Genomic DNA, 22044 nt, shown 5'->3' on the forward strand with positions numbered 1-22044 from the left:
AACTATCTCTCTGGTCTCAAGGAAGTTATTATTCATGTACTCAGAAAAAGAGAGATTTAAAAATTTATTTTGATTTTGGAGTCATACCCAGCAGTACTCAAGGCTTAATCCTGGCTCTGCACTCAGGAATTATTCCTGGAGGCTTGGGCGATGCTATGGGATGCCAGGGGTGGAACCCAGGTTGTCTGCAGTCAAGGCAAATGACCTACATGCTGTATTATCGCTCTGGTCCCCAAAGACACATCTTTTAAAAGAGAGTAAACAAAAGTCACCATAAGATATTTTAGTAGAAGTGTCTTTTTTTCCTGAAAGGTTCTTTTTCCTGACTGAAATTCTTACTAGTTAGCTACCTTAAGTTCTTAAAGTGCTTCATGAGAGAATTTGTGGTTGGTGAATCTTTTTCCATACACTGACCTGTGCATGGCTGCTAGTGCCAGATAGAATTTGAAAAAGTGTCACCGTTGGCTGAAAATTTAACGTAGAATCTTTTACTCATCAGAAACCTAGAATCTATGAAGAAGCATATGCTATGAGTTGTTCCTGCTTACTCCAAACACTGTGGCGATTGTTTGAGTCATCTTTTGTGGCATAAAAATACAGACTTCTACATTATCTTTGAACATATTTTGATAAAAAAATGAAAGAACACAATTACTCATAACATCTCCATTTGAAGAAAAGACTGTTACCAAGCTCTTAAATTTTTCTTCTCCATTTTTTTAAATTTTACAAATACGTAGTCAATCATACTATATAATTGCATAGCTTGTCCTCTACACTTATCACTCTTCTTTACAATTTTCTTGTTGGCTTTGAGGGACATACCTAGTAGTGCTTAGAGGTTACACCTGGAAATGCTCAGGATACCATCAGCAGTGCCAGAGATCAAACTGGGGCTGACCATGTGCCTTACCTGCTGAACTGTCTCTCTAGCCATTATCACAGTATTTTGTAAAATTCCTTTGTGATCATTTTAAAGGGGCATACATTTTTTATGAGTGAGCTAATATTTGCTTGTACTACATTTATTTTTGGGCTGGAGTGATAGCACAGCAGGTAAGGTGTGTGCCATGCACGCTAGTGACCCAGGTTCAATTCCTCTGCCCCTCTGGGAGAACCCATCAAGCTACCGAGAGTATCCTGCCCACACGGCAGAGCCTGGCAAGCTACCCTTGGCGTATTCAATATGCCAAAAATAGTAACAAGTCTCACAATGGAGACATTATTGGTGCCACGAGCAAATCAATGAGCAACGGAATGACAGTGATACAGTGACACAATTATTTTTAACTTTTTTATTGAGTCACTTGACTGGAGCGATAGCACAGTGGTAGGGCGTTCGCCTTTCACGCAGCCAACCCGTGTTCGATTCCTCTGCCCCTCTCGGAGAGCCTGGCAAGCTACCGAGAGTATTGCACCCGCATGGCAGAGCCTAGCAAGCTACCCGTGGCTTATTGGATATGCCAAAAACAGTAACAGTGTGTCTCACAATCAGAGACATTACTGGTGCCCACTTGAACAAATCGATGAGCAACTGGATGACAGTGATAGTGATTGAGTCACTGTGATAGACCCTTACACAGCTATTCATCATTGGATTTCAGCCATACAGTATTCCAACACCCATCCCTCCACCAGTGTACAAGTTTGACTTTCATTTTCAGATGTTTTGGTTTAGGGACCACATTCAGCTTTGTTCCAGGTTTACTCCTGGCTCAGGTTAAACCAGAGTTAGCTTCCAGCAAAGCCAAGTGCATTACCTGCTGAACAATCTCTCTGGCCCAATTTTCAGATTCCCTTAAATGAAAGTAATACTTGATAAATAACTTCATGCATTACACTTTCCTTTTTTTCATGACTCTCCCTGGAGGGTATTTCTCTGAGGTGGAATTACTGTATCAAGGCTATCAGGACCCTTGAAAAAAAATTACCCAATTGTTTATTCTTATGAACATTCCCACCAGTAATGAGTATGGGCGCCTCTTTCATTATAATCTTACATGCAGTTGATGTTATTTAAAAAAAGCATTTGCTAATTTGATAATTTAAACTTTAAGAAATCTTTTATTTGCATTTCTTGACTATTACAGAGTATTTTTCTAGTGATCTTTCTCCCTTTCATGTTTGCATGAGTGTGTATGTGCATGTGCACGTGTGTCCTCTCATGTACCTGGATCTTGGAGCTATTCCTGTCGAGGTATGAGAATTCATGTATTCATAGATATTTTTGAAACTCTTGAAATGATTCTAAATGTACAGAAAAATTGCAACTACAGAATAAATATTCACTTTTTAGTGGTGGGGACTTCTAAGCTGTACTGAGAAGGTGGAAGAAAGTGTGTGGGGGGTGAGGGTAATACACCTGGTTGATTCTCAGCCAAATGGGCCAGTGGTTCAAGACTGAGGATGCGATGCTCTTCTACCATGTGGTACCGGGGATACCCAGGACACTATGATGATGCTGGGGCCACCAGAGCCACATCTGCTCAGGTGGCCATTCGGTATTGGGGATTGAACCTGCAACTCAAGCTTCACATGTGTCCTCACTGCTATACTATCTCCTGGCCCCAATATTCACTTTATAAACTGGCATTCTTACACATGCCATCTTAAATTACTGGCTTAGCTTTTTGTCATTTTAATTTCAGACTCAAAATTTGTGCTTATTTGGTATTTCTTGCTGATTTACTGAAGCCAAAGACAGATGGACCATCCCAGTCAAGAAATTCAGTATTTACCTCTAGTTCTGTCAAGATCTTTTAAATAGGAACTTGAGTAATAGTATAGCAAGAAAAGTTGCGTGTATGGCAAGATAAGGTGCTTGCCATACACGCAACTGATCCAGGTTTGATTCTGGCATTTACTTACTAAGATTGACTCTTGAGTGTAGAGCCAGGAGTAACCCCTGACCACCGCCAGTTGTGGCCCAAAAACAAAAGACAACAACAAAAAGATCTTTTAAACGTTTCAGACTTTCTATTTAGTCCATTCAAATAAATGACATGCGTATTCAAATGGCTGTTTCTCAAAGTACTTCATGAGTAGCTCCTAAACAATTTTGGATAATCTTTCCGTGTTACTGGTATGCTGTACCTCATCTGTCACATCTTAGTTTTTATAGACAATAGACTCTTTTGCGTATGTCTCTGCCTAGTCCTCTGTCCACATCATGTATTTGTAGTATAGCTTTAGATATAGCTAGCCCCCAATAAAAAAAACCAACCACACCCATTGTTCTAAGCTTTATATTATTTTGTAAATAAAACTGTGACTTCAAGTATCAAGATCCAGCTTAAAGGGCTACTTGATGCACCGAGTGTCTCAGCATCTGTGGCCCTTGGGTATCACTGGGTCTGTGGTCCTGTTGGCCCCAACTCTTCAACAGCATATCACTGGGCACAAGGTGTAACCAATAGGGCTGAGCTTCCTGTCTGAGATGCTGGACTCCTCAGCACTGCTCGGGAGTCCCTGTGTCCACGTTCCTCCTCAAAAGAAGTTCTGATACACTAGGAAATTCAGAAAATTTTATTTTTTTATCAACGTTGGGAATGGAGAAATAGTAAGGTGGCTGAGGCACTTGCCTTGCATATGGCTGACCCAGGTTCTATCCTCGGTACCCCATTTAGTCCCCCAAGCAGCAGTATCAGTAATCTCTGAGCACCAAGCCAGGAGTAAGCCCTGAACAGTGCCGGGTGTAGCTTTAAAAGAAATATTAGTGTGGGCCATGGAGGTAGCTCAAAGGGGTAGGCCAAATGTCTTGCATGCTTGAGGCCTTGAGTTTAATTCCTGGCACTGTATGCTTCTCCCACACCACCAGCATGTGTGGCCTTGGGGAACCCAGAACCAATGGGCCTAAGCACCAAACTATCAGGCCCAAATTCTGGAATAAGTATGCCTGGGAGAGGCTGCAGGGACCCAGAACACTGACCCTTTTTTTTTTTTTTTTTTTTAATGATGCCTCTCTTTGCAGATCTTTCCAGTTCCTGGGTTCCTCTATGTAGATGCATCACGTTTCTCAGCATATCAGAAAGTACTGCAAATGGAATATGTTTTAGTTCAGTATGTTCTGTAATTTACATTGGTTGCAATTATAACTCAGCATTAAATAATAAGTTAGATATCTGATTTTGTTTAATTTTAATGAAACATTTTGTTTAGAATTATGTGGGTATTGCTTGAAGACAGCTTTTTCATATTAACAACCTTTAATTCTTAGGCTACTTAGGTTAAAAACTGTATATAGTTGCGATTTAATTTTATGCCTTTGTACTATCAACTGAAATGACAAAAGAGTTTTTTTCCCTTTTCTTTTAGGCTAAAGTGATGTTCACTGTATCACTGTATCACTGTCATCCTGTTGTTCATTGATTTGCTCGAGTGGGCACCAGTAACATCTCCATTTTGAGACTTGTTGCTACTGTTTTTGGCATATCAAATATGCCACGGGTAGCCTGCTAGGCTCTGTCGTGCAGGCGAGATACTCTCAGTAGCCTGTTGGGCTCTCTGAGAGGGACGGAGGAATCGAACGCAGGTCAGCCACATGTAAGGCGAATGCCCTACCGCTGTGCTATCGCTCCAGTCCCAAAGTGCTCTACCACTGAGCTACATCCCTGATTCCTGAATAACTGAATTCTAAAGTGATGTTAGTAAAAAAAAAAAATCTTGAAGTTCCAAAGATATGTTAAACATCCCCTCTGTGACTTATTATCATTTATCTATTTCCTTACTCTTTGTAGAAATTTCTTCCATTATTTCTGTGAAGACTGCTTATAAAGATAAAACAAAATTCAAACCAGGAAATGATACATAGGGTGTGCTGGAGAGGTTAAGCGCTTGAACTTTTCATGCAGCTAGTAGTAGGTATGCATGAGTGCATGGAAGGATTTATTTGGTCCCTGGTTTCCTCCTAATGACTGGAAGTGACACACATGCCTGGCTCTAGGGGCATGCACACAGCTGTGGTGCTTACCTTAGGTTATGACCCTTGCCCACAGTGCTCATAAGGCATGTGCTCTTTTGAGACTGGGTGTTTGCCAAGGCGCTGGCCAGGGCCATAGTCTTTAGTTGTGGTGCTCACATTTGGCCTGTACTGGTCGCAGGGGTTGTGGTGGTGCTCAGCAGAGAGCCTTTGGTGGAGATATACCTGGCTGTAGTGCAGTATATGGTGCAGGAAAACTGCTTGCAGCAGAGACAGCTGAGCAGCCAAGTTCAAGACCAGAGAGCTCTGTACCAGGGGCTGAACTCACGACCTTACTTCTGCAAGGCCAGACAGCCATTCTAAGCTGCTAAGCTATCTATCTCTACACCTCAGGGGTAGAGTCTTATTTGAAAGAACACCTGGATCTTTGTACCCCAGAAATTCTCTACCAATACTTCTCAACTGAGATTTTATTAAAGTTAGGCAATAATCAATTCACATACTGTAATGAGCACTCAGACTATTTTATGTTGCCCTCTAAACAAGAGCACACCTGCCTTAACAGACAACTACACTGGGGATAGGCTACATTCTTTTCTGGAAACAAAGCTGCTACAAAAGAACTGGTATCCCTGGTGCTGGGAAACATACACTGGTGGAGGGATGGGTGTTGGAATACTGTATGACTGAAATCCAACCATGAACAGCTTCGTAATTATCTGTCCCACAGTGATTCAATAAAACATTTAAAAAAAATTAAAAAATATAAAAGATCTGGTGTCCTAATAAAATGACCTAATAGAAATAAGGCAAAAAAAAAAAAAAAGAAGTAAGGCTGGGTCAGAAATAACACAGCAGGCAAGACAATTGCATCTGTGTTCATCCCTGGTACCCTGTATAATCCCTAAGCATCACCAGGAGTGACCACTAAGCACAGATTAAGGAGTAATCCCTGAGCAATAAAAACTGTGGCCCAAAAACAAAAAAGAAATTCAACATCTTAATTTTACTTATAAAATTTTATCAAAAAAGAATTATTGCACAAAAATGATCATATTTTGGGTCGTGGCAACTCAAGAAATTAATTTTTTTCTATTTTACGTACTGTGAAGAGTCTCCTGCCGCCGCGCCTGGCAGTCTTCACCGGGGCCCCTCAGAGGCAGCTGGGTGGTGTTTCCCTCCCCGCCCCGAGCAGGGCCCCAGCAGCCGAAGACCTCCAGAACCCAGCTACAGCCATACTCAAGGCCACTCTCCACATACTTGGAAAAGCCTCACGCATTAGGGAACCGGCAGAGGAAGCCAGGTGTGTGGGACCCAGGGCTGAGATCTCCAAGCCTGCTCGGACCGGACTGGGCCTCCTCCACCCAGATCCCCCATTTTCCAGTAGCTAGGCAGTCACACCCACAAACTGCCACCCCCCACATCCCCCCTCCCGCGGTGTAATCCCATCAATGGCCAAGATCCAGAGACTATAAAACAAAGCTCCCAGAAGACCACTTATAGTCTGGTTCTCCCTCTTGGAGAACCCAGCAAGCGACCAAGAGTATCTTATCCACACAGGAGAGCCTGGCAAGCTTCCTGTACCGTATTCGATATGCCAAATACAGTAACAAAGATGGGTCTCATTTCCTTGACCCTGAAAGAGCCTCCAATGGGGAACCATTGGGAAGGACAAGTAAAGAGAGGCTGCTAAAATCTCAGGGCTAGGGCAAATGGAGACGTTACTAGCGCCCACTTGAGCATATCAATAAACAATGGGCTGACAGTGATACATACTGTGAAATGTTCCTTTTGTGATTAACATTGGCATAAACTTGATTAAGACCTAGATTTCTAGATAAGACTATATTCTTGTTATCTTTCAACGTACCTATACGATTCAACATAGTTTAATGGCTCAATGGTAGAACAAATAGTTCACCATGTCTGAGGCCTTTGGTTTAATACCTAGCCCTGTAACAACAAAAAACTGAAATTAACACAGTTCAAATGAGGATAACATTATTGCAATAAACAGATCCAGAAGCCACTCTGAAATACTTATGGTTTTATTTTTTATTAATGCTGCCATTGTAATTCGTCTTATTCAACAAAAAGGAAACACTTAAATTCAACATGGTGTAACAATTCCAGTTTAGTACTTAATCAAACCTACATGTGCCTGTCAAGTGTTCGTTAAAATAATAAGTAAAGTATGTTGCCTTCTATTAATTAGTCTTTGGATGGTTTGCTTCTTAAGGAAGCTTCCACCTGTAACAAGAATTACAAATTAGTAACAGCAGGCTGTCCTTATAAGGCCAGGGAAGTAATTAGCTGTTTTGTTATGTGTCCACAAATATTTCAAAGACAATATGGCTAATTAAAACATGAGTTTAGAGTTTGATTTTACAACCAGTGAATTTCTATTCTTTTATTTATACCTTTGTCCCAAATGCACACTTGTAACCAGCTGAGATTGTTAGCTGAAAGCTCTTCAGACTCCAGCAATTTAAGTATAATATTCTTAGTCTATAACAAAAAGAGCCTTATACATCACACACACACACACACACACACACACACACACACACACACGAAAAGAGCCTTATACATTACACACACACACACACACACACACACGAAAAGAGCCTTCAGCAAAATCAGTATTCCCTTAGGGTGCAAATTTAGCAATTTAGAAAGAACTAATCATCTTCAATCTGATAAAGAGCATCTATGAAAAAATATATAGCACTGTAGCACTGTGGTCCCATTGTTCATCGATTTGCTCGAGCGGGACCAGTAACATTTCCATTGTGAGACTTGTTACTGTTTTTGGCATATAGAATATGCCATGAGTAGCTTGCCAGGCTCTGCCGTGCAGGTGGGATACTCTCATTAGCTTGCTGCGCTCTCCGAAAGGGACGGAGGAATCAAAGTCATGTGCAAGGCTAACACCCTACTGCTGTGCTATTGCTCCAATTCAAGAGAAAAGGGCACCAATATAGAATTAAAATTGCCACTTTTCATATATATAGAATTGTGCATTCAAAGGCAATCCATGAATTGGAATTATTTCAATAATAATTATAGGAATTGCACTGAATTTGTATAGTGTTTTGGGTAGAATTGTTGGTTTTTGTTAACTTTATTTTTAATTTATAGTGTGTGAGAAACCAAGAGTATCCTGCCCGCAAGGTGGAACCTGGCAAGCTACCCGTGGCATATTCGATATGCCCAAAACAGTAACAAGTCTCACAATGAAGACGTTACTGGTGCCCACTCAAGCAAATTGATGAGCAACGGGACAACAGTGCTACAGTGCAGTGCTATTCTTTGTCTCCAGTTTATGGGCCCAGCACACTTCTGCTGTGCCACTCTGCTAACCCCTAGTTTCTCATTTCAAGTGTTTTCTTTGAACAGATAGTGATCAACTGACTGTCTTACTTGGGGAAATAATCCACTGTGCTTTTTTCAGAATATATATTGTTGATGTGTGATATTATATTAAAGTAATAAAGTTTGCTTGACAATGAATTGTACCCTAATAAAGGGCAACATTTAAAAAAAAAACCTATTTTAATATATCCATTTAAAAACCAGGTAAGGGGCTGGAGGAATAGCACAGCAGGTAGGGCGTTTGCCTTGCATGTGGCCAACCAGGGTTCAATTCCCAGCATCCCATATGGTCCCCTGAGCACCGCCAGGAGTAATTTGTGAATGCAGAGCCAGGAGTTACCCCTGTGCATCACCGGGTGGGACCCCAAAAAAAGCAAAAGAGAAAAAAGCCAGGTAAGAAATATCAGAGAAAAGATAAAACAGGGCTGGAGCTATAGTACAGCGGGTAGACCCGGGTTCAGTCTCCAGCATCCCAGATGGTTCCCCAAGCACTGTCAGGAGTAATTCCTGAATGCAGAGCCAGGAGTGACATCTGAGCACCGCTGGGTGTGACCCAAAAAGAAAAAAAAGAAAGATAAAACAGGAAATTAAAGTCCCAAATTCATAGTCTCCAATACAAGTAATTTTTATTATAGTCTTCTAAGTGCATGTAATGTTATATTCCACCATGGTTTTCACTAATCTTTTAATAGCTAATTATGCTGAATATCTTTTCATGCCTTCCCTGGTAATTCTACAGAGAAAAGTTTATTTGCTTTGTCCAATGCCTAACTGGACTATTTGCTTTTAATGGTTGTTGTAAGAGTTCTTTTTATATTATGGAAACTAGTCTCATCAGAATTATGATTTGTAAATACTATACTTTTCTCATTTGTGAAGTGTAGGGTAGCATCACATGAGGCTGACACCCAAGGACCGTAGATACAAGGGCCAGGGAGACTGCCCCATAGCTGGAAGACTGCTTCATAAGTGGAGGGGAGAAGGCAGATGGAATAGAGAAGGGATCACTAAGAAAATGATGACTAGACGAAGCAGTTGGGATGGGAGATGCATGCCGAAAGTAGATAATGGACCAAACATGATGACCTCTCAGTGTCTGTGTTGCAATAATGCCCAAAAGTAGAGAAAGAGTATGGGGATATTGTCTGCCTTAGAGGCAGGGGAGGGTGGGAAAGGGGGGGGTATACCTGGGATATTGGTGGTGGGGAATGTGCACCGGTGGAGGGATGGGTGTTTGATCACTGTGAGATTGTAACCCAAACACGAAAGCTTGTAACTATCTCACGGTGATTCAATAAAATTTTAAAAATTAAAAAAAACTATACTTTTCCTATTTTGCATTATTTTTCATTTCTTTATTGTGACCTTTTTGATTTTTGAATATGGTATTAGTAAAAATTCTATTTTCATTTTTCTGCACGTGACTGACCAGTTTTCTCAGCACCATGTTGTTGATGAAGTATTTTTTGTTTTATTTCATCCTTTTTGTTTCTGTATCAAATTGTCCATGAACGTAAAGATGTTTCTGGGCTCTCAATTCTATTCCATTTTTGAGTCTTTCCTTATTCTGGTACCATACCATTTTGATAACTATAGCTTTATAGTACAATTTGACATTTGGGAAAGAAAAGCATCCCATTTTCTTTTTTCCTATGATTGCTTTGGCTTTTCGGGGCAGTTTATTATTCTGTATGAATGTCAAGAGTGTCTGATATATGTCTTTTTTTAAAAAAAAAATATTTTTTTAATAGGGGCCTCACTGAGTCTGTATGCTTTGGGCAAGACTATCATTTTGACAATACTGACCCTTCCCATCGATGACCAGGGTATGTTTCCATTTCCTAGTGTCCTGTATTATTTTAGCAGTTATTCATAGGTTGTTGTTTTTTTTTTTAAGGCCTTACCCTCTTTTGGTAAGCTAATTTCTAGGTACTTGATTTTCTGAAGCATAAATGTAAATGAGATTTTTTTTAAGTTTATTTCCCACTTCACTGTTTGCATATTAAAAAAACCCATGGATTTCTGCATGTTGATTAAGTAGGCTGCCATATTACTATACAATTTTAGGAGCTTCTTTGTAGAAGTCTAACATTCATCCATGAATTTCTTAATGTCTGTTTCTTGTCTAATTGCTATGGCAAGGACTTTAGTACTGTATTAAAGTGGTGAGAGTGGGCAGCCTTGTCTTGTGCCTGATCTTAGAAAGAAGGCTTTCCATTTTTTAATCATCAAGTTCTAAAAGTTTTTCTGTGAAAGAAAAAAAAAGCTAAGAAAATTTTTGCTTCTGTTTTCAACTTCTGTAACAAAGAACACAGTGTAGGTGTTATATTATAAGAAAGATATTTGTAAACTGTTACAAAGCTGACAATGTACATACCTTGTCATTTTGGGCTAGAAGAATAAAAAGGAGTCATGCTATTTAAATTTTCAATTTTGGGAGCCAGAGAGATAGTACAGGGATTAAGGCACTTGCCCTGCTGTAGCTGACTAATCATGGTTTCGATTCCTGGTATCACACACAGTCCCCTGAGCACTACTAATGGTCACTCCTGAGCATAAAGTCAAGAATGATCCCTGGGTACTGCCAGGTACATAATCCCCATGACCCCCAACTCCCCTAAAAATTTAAAGAAAAAAGAAAAGAAGGAGCTAATCTGTAGTTTCCCCTACTAAGAGAACAAAAGCAACACAAGGAAAGCAATATTTGCTGAAAGCAGACAAATAATAGAAGGTGTCAACTGCCCAGCTATTACTCTGCCTCTGCTATTACTGTTAATCCCCCAAGAAATATCCTGCTAAGCAATTTCCCAGAGATGCAGTTTGCTAATATCAAAGTTGTATTTTTTTAAATATAATCTGCCACTTATTCAAATCAAGACTGTCTTTAGGAAATTAGTTCCCTTCCCCAGCACATCAAAGCAAAAACCAATTATCAAATAACAAATTGACACTGGTTTTAAATATTGTAGCACCTTAGAATGATGCAAATGAATCTTATCTTGCTTCCTACCCAAAATTGGCATAAATATTAGCAGTATATTATTTAAAATATAACCCAGTCATGGAACAAAATAATAAAATACTTTCACAGAAAACCTTCTTTTAAGATATTCCAATCTGAGTAAAAAAGATGTTTCTTTCATCAAATTCTATTTCAGAGTGTATGCACTGTAACATTTAAATAACTGAATGCTACATGTGGCTTAAAATAAAAATGAGACTCAGGATTAATAAAATGTGTGATGGGGCCAAAAATATAGTAGAGCAGATAAGGCACTTGCTTTGCACATGGTTGAACCGCACTGTGAAGGTCCCCTGAGCACTGTCATGAGTGATCTCTGGATGCAGAACCCTGGAGTAAGCCCTAAGCACCACCAGATCTGTCCTGCCCCATCCCAATTTTTTTTCATTAAAAAAAGAAAATAATGTACATTGTAACACTGAAATAATTGAGCGACATACTGCTTTATACCTTCATCATGATGATTTTCATAATCAGTTTAAAATGTTTGCTTTGGGGCTGGAGCGATAGCACAACAGGTGGGGCATTTGCCTTGCACGCGGCTGACCCAGGTTCAATTCCCAGCATCCCATATGGTCCCCCAAGCACTGCCAGGAGTAACCCCTGTGCATCACCGGGTGTGACCAAAAAAGAAAAAAACAGTTTGCTTTTTGTACACTAAAAGCAAACCTGATCATTTCTCTTATTTGGTTTTGACATTTTTTATTTATGTCCCAAATATAAGTGACATTTAAAATTTTCTATATATACAAGAAATTCAATCACTGGTTCACTTAAACAGCATTTCACCCAAGGACCACCATCACGGCAACCAAACAGATAAGCTGGTGGGCATGATAGTCATTTAAAACACCATCACAAATAGAAAGAAAATCACAGTGAATACAATTTTTAGGAGATGAAAAGTTTACTTAGAAATCACAAACATATAGCAAAGACATGAATACCATTATCCATATCCTACAGAAACACAATAATTTATAGCTGGCTTCATACATGGTCACATAGTAAAAAGAAATACAATGGAGAAAAGAATGGTTCATTCTACTTTTCTGCCACTTTATCACAACTTAGTAAGTGTACCTGTAATTACTGGAAGACAGCTGCATAGGAAAACTAGAGTCCTAGGGCTGTTTATTAATACACATTATTGTGTAAGAGTAATACAGAAACAAAATAGGTATAGACAAAATTAACATGCAATTTAAGCTATCATTTTGAAAGAACAGGACAGAATTCAGCATACACATTGATGTTGTTTATAATGTTGTTAAAATCAAGCATATCATGGTATTTTACATGGCATGGAATTTCTTCCCCAAATAATGCTTGGCAAGTTGGAACAGGGTGAGTCTATGCATAGAGCAAATTTAAAATAAAGACAAATGAGTAGATAAGGCAAATGAGTAGATAATTCTATTAGATAGTTTTGGAAGTATACTAATTTTTAAGTACCATAATTTTATGCCTGTCTCACAACCTCCCAATTTAATAGTCATTCTTTGTACCCTATAAAGTTACACTGTCCAAAACAGTACCCCTTAGCCACATAAGACTATTGAACATTTGAAGTGCAACTAATCTGAATTAAGAAGCATTATGAAGCACAAAATAGGTTAAAGTTTGAAGATTTACTATAGGGGAGGAAGGGGGAAATACCTCATTAATAATTTTCTACTTTGATTACACACTGAAATAATATTTTAATATCTTGGGTTAAATAAAATATATTAAAATTAATTTTACTTGTTTAATGTATTTACTAGGAAACTATACCACGTGGCTCTCTTTTATTTCTATTGGACAGTGCTGAAATAAATAATCTACAGTCATTATATTAACCTTAGAACTAAGCGTTATACTTTAAGCACCCTAGAGTACTAACGTCCAGAATAACAAAAGCAGACTTTTAAAATATCTTATTGCAAAATTTATTTTTTCCCTCTGCATACATTTTAGGTGTTGAAAAAAAAAAACCAAAAATATTTGCCTTAAAAATATCAACTAATATTGAAAGATACAGCAACTTTAGTATGGACTACTTACTACCTGGAGAGAAAACTGTTTAAGAAAAAACTACAGTGTGCTTAGAAAAAACTACAGTGTGAGCAAAACTATAGTGCGCACAGAGTGGTCAGAGAAATCCACAATGCGAGGAGAGTGAAGCAGCAATGCAGTCAGTGGGAAACGACAGTGGTGAGAATGAAACTATAGTGTGAACAGAAAACTGCGGTGAGAACAGAGTCAACTATGAAGCAATCAGAGAAACTACTATAACTATAGTGCAAACGGAGGGGAGCCACTGTGTCGTCAGAGAGAAACTACAGGGTGATCACAGTGAAACTGCAGTGCAAACACAGGGAAACGAGCACAATCAGTAAAACTACCTCTCCAACAGAGGGAAACAACAGTGCAAACAGTGAAATTAGCGCCATTAGAGTGAACTACAGTGTGATCAGAGTGAAGACAGAGAGAAGCTTCAGTAAAATAAAACAGTCAAACTTATCTTTAATGCCCCAGATCTGACTTTACACCACAGATCATGTATAGCTTGTCCATTTAACTATCCTACCAAAAAAATCTCCAAACAATTTTGATTACAACTTATTGAAATGCTTTTTTTTAGAGAATCAAGCAAAGTAAAATGAACACATATGGTAAATTCTAGTAGCACAATCAGAGAACTATTCTTTAAAGTCTCTCTGTGTCAAAATAAAACAACTGCTTAGTGTTTAAGAGACTTGATTTATTTTAATTTTTTGAAAAGACCCATTATCAGTTTTCATGTCTTTTACAGTTTTCGTAGCAGAATATGTATTTGACATACAACATCTCATCTTTTATTCTGTCCAACTAAAAACCGAGTTAATCTAGAATATATGTTATTCTTGAAATAACACAAACCAAAATGCAACACTGACAGTGGTCACCTCAGTTAGACACCAGCATTACAGTCGAGCATCCAAACTCACTGGAAGGCAGTACCCAGTTATACCGGCACTCTGCTCCTAACAGCTGAGGTTGGAATGTCTGATTGCTAACTCTTTGTTTCTAATAGGTAAGTAGTCAAAAATGCTCAAAGAGCAGTTTAAGTGTTAAGAGTCTCTGAAACTACTACATCATTCACAAATTCATAAATTATTTTCAAGATATTCTGAGAAAGTAAGAAAGTATTTACTATTTCATATTTTACTATTACCACTTTTAAGAAAGCAACCTTGAGAAGAAATAGACAGGAACTAAACCAAATTAATATTGGATGCTACAAAGAAACTGACTGCAACATAGAAATAATACCAGAAGACTATAGTGTGGAGTTCAGCAGCCTATTAAACCATTTCATCACACTTATTAATGTGCCTTGACAAAATGGTATTAAACTTTTCCTATCTCCTACTGCCAGATCTTGTTCTACATAAACATTTTAATTTTGTTACTAAGTCTAGTCTAAATAAGCCTAATGATTCACATCAAATAATACAATTCTTGTATCTGAAACATATATTACTCTAAAAGTAAATTCCTCAGTGAAAAGATGACAAGAATCTATTTTCGGAATGCTCAGTTTGATCAATAGTTGACTAAATATGTATTAAGCACCTAAGATGACTGCAGTTTACACTCATTCTGTAAGGAAGAAGGATGAACTGCTCCAAATACAAAACGGTATTGTGAGGGAAAATACATGTACATGAGCATTTCTGGCAGACCGCTGGATGACTCAACGCTTAGATGTGTTAAATGGTGCATCCCTATGACATTAAAAACCCTCAAAATCACTTTATAAAGATAAAGGCCTGAACTATGCTGCATAGTACTTTAAGGAAAGTGATTGCCATAAACACCAGTAAGGCTGACTTCCTAAAGCTATGGAAGGAAAGCCATAAAGAATGGGCCACAAGCAACCAGAGGCTTAATATAAAGTCACTCATACACACACACACACACACACACACACACACACACACACACACACACGGTTTATTTAGACTTTTAGTGGGTATATGTGTAGGTTGCAAGTTTTGCTTGAGGTGGCTTGTCTAATGAAACTGCCTTGAATAGAAGCACTTTTAAGTAAACTGGAAAATAAAAATCCTTCAGATTAATTTTTATTAACAAATTATACCACTATACTAATTCAACTTCTGAATTCCATTTATATGTATTTGTGCAATGGCAATGTACATACAGGTATATGCTTTTAAAATATCTAACCTAAATTTCACTTGCAATGCTGTATATCTGCTAATCACTGTTTTTTACACTCAAACCTGATTATGTATCTTTTGTATTTCTCTAGAAGCAAAGAATGAGAAAAATAGGCCTAAGACAGACAGAAGTTACTTTCGACTAACCTTTAACAATTCTGACCTATTAAATTCTTACAAGGTTCAAGGCATTATGCAATGCACTTAATATGTATAGGGATCTGGACGTAAAATACTCTTCTAGGGAAAATAAAGTTTAAAGCAAAAGAATTGCTGGTTTGAAAATCAACAGTAACCATTTACTTCAGTAGGATTTCCCAAAACTGAGAATGATGCCAACTGAAACAATCTGATCTGGGCCAAACATGAAAAACACAATACAGAAACTATCGCCATAGATGGCACATGTCAAAGAACACTCACAATAGAGCCACAAGGACAAAAGCTGAGACAATGAGGCAACCACGGAGCAACTATGATCTACTGTACCAGTTGCAGGTTATAAAAAATACTATCTACGCTAAAATTTTAAGAGCTAGTTATATATTTCACATGTTTTTGCAATTTCATTTTTTTTGCACAGAATATAAAATTTTGTCCTAAATTTACTAAATCTTCTACACCCTGAGGAATAACAGACTAATAGGAGAAATGACAGGTTAGCTTTGTGGACCAGATCACTGTCCAAAAAGCACAAGCTACATAGAGCGAATATTCTTGGAAGCACAAGGTTTCATCAGCAGACTAAGGTACCGCTGCTGTTTCAACACAGGGTTTGGTTTTACAGTGTTACCATGGCCTGATGAGGCTACACCAGTCACAGCTGAGAGCTGAGGCTTCCACACCCCAGATTCACAACTGTCAAAATGGTCTCCATTATAAATGTGATTGATATATTCGTGCCCTTGAGGAATTATATTATTCAGCAGTTCCCTGGAAAGCACTTTGGAATCTTTAGCTATAATTTTTTTCTTTAATGACCTGATCAGTTAAAATTACATGCTATCTCATGATGCGAAATTCCTATTCCTCCCTTCCCTCTTCATATTCCCTCCGCCCCGCTTTATAAAGGACATAGTTTAAATTTTACCCGTCTTTTCTTCTCCAACATTTCAAAGGATAAAGGTCCCATGCCCCTCTTTCTTTCAACTACCTCGTGTAACCCTGAATTTGGGAAGGAGTCCTTCAAATCCCTAAAATGAGGCAAAGGACTCAGTTAGGACAACTATATGGCCTCTCTCGTAGGGTGGAGTGGCATTGCTTCCATTTAAAGCCGGGATGGACAGGGTCCTGGCTGATCTTTAATTATGACTATATGATATCACCCGACTCAAGAGGTCTCTGTCATACAGAACACATTATTCTCAGTAGGGTGCTTAAAAACGATAATTAAATACAACCCAAAACATTCTACCTGCTCATACCAGTATCACATTCAAGGATAAAAAAAGTGCTGTGGTACCATGCCCAACAAGTGGAATAAAGAAAGCAAGTCACAATCAAACACCAAGACTTGGAGCTTCTGTCTTCTACCTAAGCATTAGGCTTAAATAAATCTTGTTCCCCACCCACCCACCCTGCAGTATATGCAAGGCACTTGCGTTAACAGTGTGTATAGATTATCCACCTCCCCACCTCAACCAGGATACTGTACGACTTTGAGTAGAATTTTCAGGTTTTTCCTGCTCACCACTTTCACGACAGAGTCGGCCTCACCGTTCCTCTGCTTGCACACAGGTCCCTACCATGAACCAGCAGCACGTTAGGAGTGTGCCAGGCACCTCGAAGAATGCCAGGCTCTGCAGAATCTGAGAAATGGTCTGAAGACCAAGGTTTGCCTGCTACAGTGCACTTCAAACTTGCTACCGTACTTTATTTAATGGTTTATAATTTTCCAGTAAAAAATTAAGCTCAGAAAAGCATTCTGTCAAAGGTGAAAAAAAAGTCTACACTGCTACTTCCTGTTATCCTGAAAGGCAGAGATTAAACTGTCCAGCTAGGGATAGTTGCACTCCTGTGTGAGACACAATCTCATACTACGTTAGAGAATCACTAGGGCGTTGATTTCCTCTCAACATGTTAAATACCTTTGTATGCACATGCATGTGTGTGTGTCTCAGTGGAAACTGACATAATGGAATACCTAAGTGCCACAGTGTACCATATGTGTTATTGCAAAACGACATATAAAACTCCAGTAGCTTTTGCTTCCATATCTTGGACCAAGGTATCACATAAGCCCTTATATGAAAATTTAAGTGGTCTTGAGTGACAACCTCAGAATTTTTAATCCTATTATGTCTAAGCCTTTCATTAAATTAAAACCATACCACAGGAATAAGGAATAGGACTAAGGAATAGGACTCAATGTTTGAGCCTATTGTATCCAAAGAGATAGTAAAACTTTAAAAGAAAATAAAAGGGGAAAAAGGGAGGGGGATATTAATAGGTGTCACATCTTTGAATTTTAAAAAATGACTCACGCAGGTTTAAGAAATATCTAAAAGGTCCACAGTTTAAGTTGCTGTGGAAACACAAAATGAACGTTTAAGTAAGTACAGGATAAGTCTTGAAGTCAAAGCATTTCTCCAGATGCCCTAAGTAGGGACCTAGCTCTGTTGATAAGCTAGGAGCTCCAGCATTAAAAATGAATGGAAACTTGTGTTCGTAATGCAAATGGCCTTGCTTCCTTAGTTCTATAATTTAAAAATATACATTAAAGTACTCAAATTGATCATTACAGAGTTTTAGTTATTGGCTGGGATTTAATAAATTTAAACAAGATAGTTAAGTGAAGAAAAGCATCTAAATTAACTTACTCAATATTTAATGACTTCCCTGAAGCATCATAAAGCTACTTCATTCACAATTCATTGCTGTAATTCATCAACTTCTCAATCAGAACTCACTTTATATATCCCTCATGTCTTCCCTTTTTTCAGCTAATCATTAATAAATATTTAATGAGTCCTCACAATGTACAAGGCACAGACAGATTCTGGGAACATTACATTACGAAATAGGTATACTAGGAAACTGGTGGACTAGAGGAAGGGGGCGGTTGGAGATATTTACAGATCTTATTGCTTGTTGCTTGTCAGTGGTATTCCTGATCCACAGAATGGTAAAACAGCCTACTATTCTTCCAATGGAAGTTTCATAAAATGTGTGTCAGTATACATTTCCTCTTAAATAATGACATATTCATAGAAGAAAATAAAGTGAAGAGTAATAAATCCCTGAACATAGATGTATCCTTTTCACTGCATGATCTCAGTCTGTCAGAAATAATATCAAACTATAAATGGGGAATTTAGACATCAAACTATTCTGGGGCAGGGGTGAGGTGGGGAAAATACCTCCTAGGCAATACTAGTTTTTCTGTGAATGAACACAATCAATTCAAATTTCAGAAATAGAGTAATACATACAAGTCACATATAAACAGTAACCTTTGGATAGTTCTATTTTTACTCCCTACTGAAAACTTGAATAGGAAGACGAGAGACCAAGATATACTGAAGTGCTGAATGGCTTCAAAGGGTTGGGGGGGAGTAAATGCCTTAAAATACATGAAAGTTAACATCAAAATTGGGCATAATTTGGGAGGAAGTATAAAAATGTTGGGAGCACTATAAAATATTAGCTCCTTTGTCACAGGGTATTTGTTTTAGTCATATCCTAACACTCTAACATCAAAGCTTAAGGGGCCATATTACTTGGGACACATACTACTACGATGCTTGGAAACAATGAGAATACTGAGTGAGGCCAGAATTTGGCAACATTCATGAGTGAAATAGTGGAATATCCATAGCATCCGTGTGTAAGAGTACACACATAAGCTATCCCCTGCCCCACCAACCCCTGCAGGTGCTGAAAATTAAACTAAAGATTTTATCTGTAGAGGTCTAGGTAGACCTTGAGGTATTTGATTCAAAATATGCTTTGCACCCAAAGAATGATGAAATTATGCTCAACAATGGCAATTATTTTCTCACCAAAGTACTACAAAAGTATAAAAAGGTCATTTTTGCCCCAAGAAAGAAGAGCAGCTTCTGACAACAGGGTCCAGTTGGACTACTTCTCTGATGTTCCTGAGTCTCACAAGACAGTCAATCAAAAAAATCATGATGCACGCACAAGCAAAGGGCCTGATTTTCCCCCATAATGCTCGGCACCTAACTCAAATTCAGTGTTTCCACAACAGTGTGACAAGAGGAGTGCCTTTCCCTATACCTGTCTTCTCATCCTGAAGGCAACCTTGGAAGCAGAAAGAATGATGTTGGTCACAGCTGTTTCACTGACTAACAGTTCACACAGGCTTAAGACTACAGGTAGCTTTCACCATTAGCAGAGCTTACACAGAAGCAGTTCAGACTCATATTGCATGTTGTTTGTTTAGTGGGTTCTCAAATTCATGAGATTAAGAGTTATCTTCAGTATGCATCCCTGAAATAATACAGGAAAGACAAGTGTGAAAAAGTGAAAGATGGGAAATATGGAATCAACTGGGAAAACAGAGAATGCTATATTGGAAGAATTCAGAGTATCTAGGAAGGAGGAATAGATAGATTATTGGACCTTTCCCTACTCCTACCTCATGACTTGAAAAATCCAGCCCTTGTTACTTACTAAAAAGATAAGATACACAGCTAACAGTAAGGTGGATACTTTGGTACCTCATCCCTGATAAATTTAGTACTAAAATTTAAAAAACTGCTTTATTTTTTAAAATAAAGACTGAAGAACTAATTAACCTTCTAAATATTCCCTTCCTTTGGCTTTTGCCAGTACACTTCTATTAACCATTTCAAGAAGTTTTGTAATTTATCCAGTGTATCCTCAAAAACTTAAATTTTTTAAAGGAAAATTTTAATGGACATTCTATGAATATTTCTCCATTTTTTTCGGGGTCGCTTCAAAAGCAAAGTAAGCATATGACAAAAAATGGCATTTCAGGTTTTCAAAAAAAGTTTGCTTTATATATGGACTGATTGTTTTTGGCATATACCAAATTTGAGGTAAAAACAATCTATCAAAACTAGTAATAAAAATAATTTTCCAGTACTGCTATTACATAAAATCTTAAAATTTGTTTCTTTAAAATAACCATTTCAAAAATGGGTCTATTGGAAGCACTTTTTCATATAAATTCAAACATTATTCACTTTGGTTATGTGGGTCTATCACGAGTAGGGTGTTCTAGAGAAAAAAGAAATGATTTATATTTCACATATCCATCTATCAGGCCATTTGATTCTCAAATAAACCACTAAATTGAGTAATTTTGCATTTGTACTGTTCTTAAGTAGAACTATAGCATAAATTTTCACTTTTAAAAAATGAGCCTATGCAGCAATTGCACTGCGGGGGGTGGTATACTTGAACCACTTTAAAAGAACCAAATGACAAGAAATCTCATGTACAGAAATATAAAGGATAAGAAGTTAAAAACATTAAGACTCACTTTTTAGCAGGAAGGAACTACAGAATTACTGTATCCTCAAAGGAATGTCAGTTCTTAACAAAATAAATAAAGATCCCCTATGGACTTTTAACCTAAAGATGAAGAACATATATAGTTAGCCAATTACAGAAATAATTCATGCAACTATGTAAATAAGAAAGGAAAACAATATTGCACTAAAAGGGGACCTTGCAGGGCTAATCCATTTCTTTCACTGACTCAGTGTAACCAGCCATTTTCTGTATGCATTGGCAAATCTGGCCTGCTCCACATTCCGGCACGTGGACAATACTTGATCGATGAACCTGTGCTCCATTTCCAGGCCGAGAGAGTCAGGAGCTGGGGTCCGCTTCAGGCGTTTGGTTTCCTGAGAAAAGCCCTGCTTGTTAGAGTCACTCAGTCCATCCACCTCCATTGCCTGAGAAATGTGGGTGCCTCCTGGGATGAGGTGCAAGTCATTTACAGTTCCCCCAGTGCTGTCTGCAGGTGACAACTGGGTCACACAGTGAGGAAGCCTACCATTCAAGTGATGCTGAAGGTAGAAAACATGTCGTCTGGGAAAGAAGTGAGAGGAAGACAAGAGAGAAAAAACAAAAATCAAAGTCAAACATTTTAGGAAAAACTAAGTTGGTAGTCTCAAAATACATCAATACTTAGTTCACTGCTTCTTTGCAACCCAGAACTATCATGGGAAAGAGGGAGAACGGTTTATGATGAAAGACTGGGCCATTTGGACAGATCCTTATTTACTGGATTATGAACACTAACTGCTCCCCTCCCCAACCAAAGACTACCAGAACACTTACTAAGATGATGATTATTAAGAATATGAGAAACAAGTAGTCCTTAGTCCAGTCTCTGCCAAAAATAAAAACCCCAAACCAAAACCAAGCCTCTCGCTGGTATCCTAGAATACAAATAATTTTGACAAGTTCAAATAGCTCCCTCTACATGCTTAATTCATGGCCTCTATTAAATATTTTCTTTGGGTGGTCCATAGTTAGTCTTAGTATTTCGAAAACAAGTGAATTTTATTCTAAATCCATCAGAA

The 22044-nt window shown here is 38.2% G+C and overlaps 1 protein-coding gene across 1 annotated transcript in view; it reads right to left on the minus strand.

The window, feature by feature from the left end:
• Positions 1–12656: 12656 nt before the first annotated feature.
• PTAR1 (protein prenyltransferase alpha subunit repeat containing 1) overlaps positions 12657–22044 on the minus strand; it is a 53990-nt gene continuing 44602 nt past the window's right edge. Inside the window, exon 7 of the mRNA XM_055136965.1 lies at positions 12657–21547. Coding sequence (XP_054992940.1) covers positions 21205–21547 — 343 coding nt within the window. The 3' untranslated portion in view covers positions 12657–21204. The remainder of the gene's footprint in view (positions 21548–22044) is intronic.

This window comes from Sorex araneus, chromosome 1 (genome assembly GCF_027595985.1).
Source record: "Sorex araneus isolate mSorAra2 chromosome 1, mSorAra2.pri, whole genome shotgun sequence".
Classification (NCBI taxonomy): Eukaryota; Metazoa; Chordata; class Mammalia; order Eulipotyphla; family Soricidae; genus Sorex; species Sorex araneus.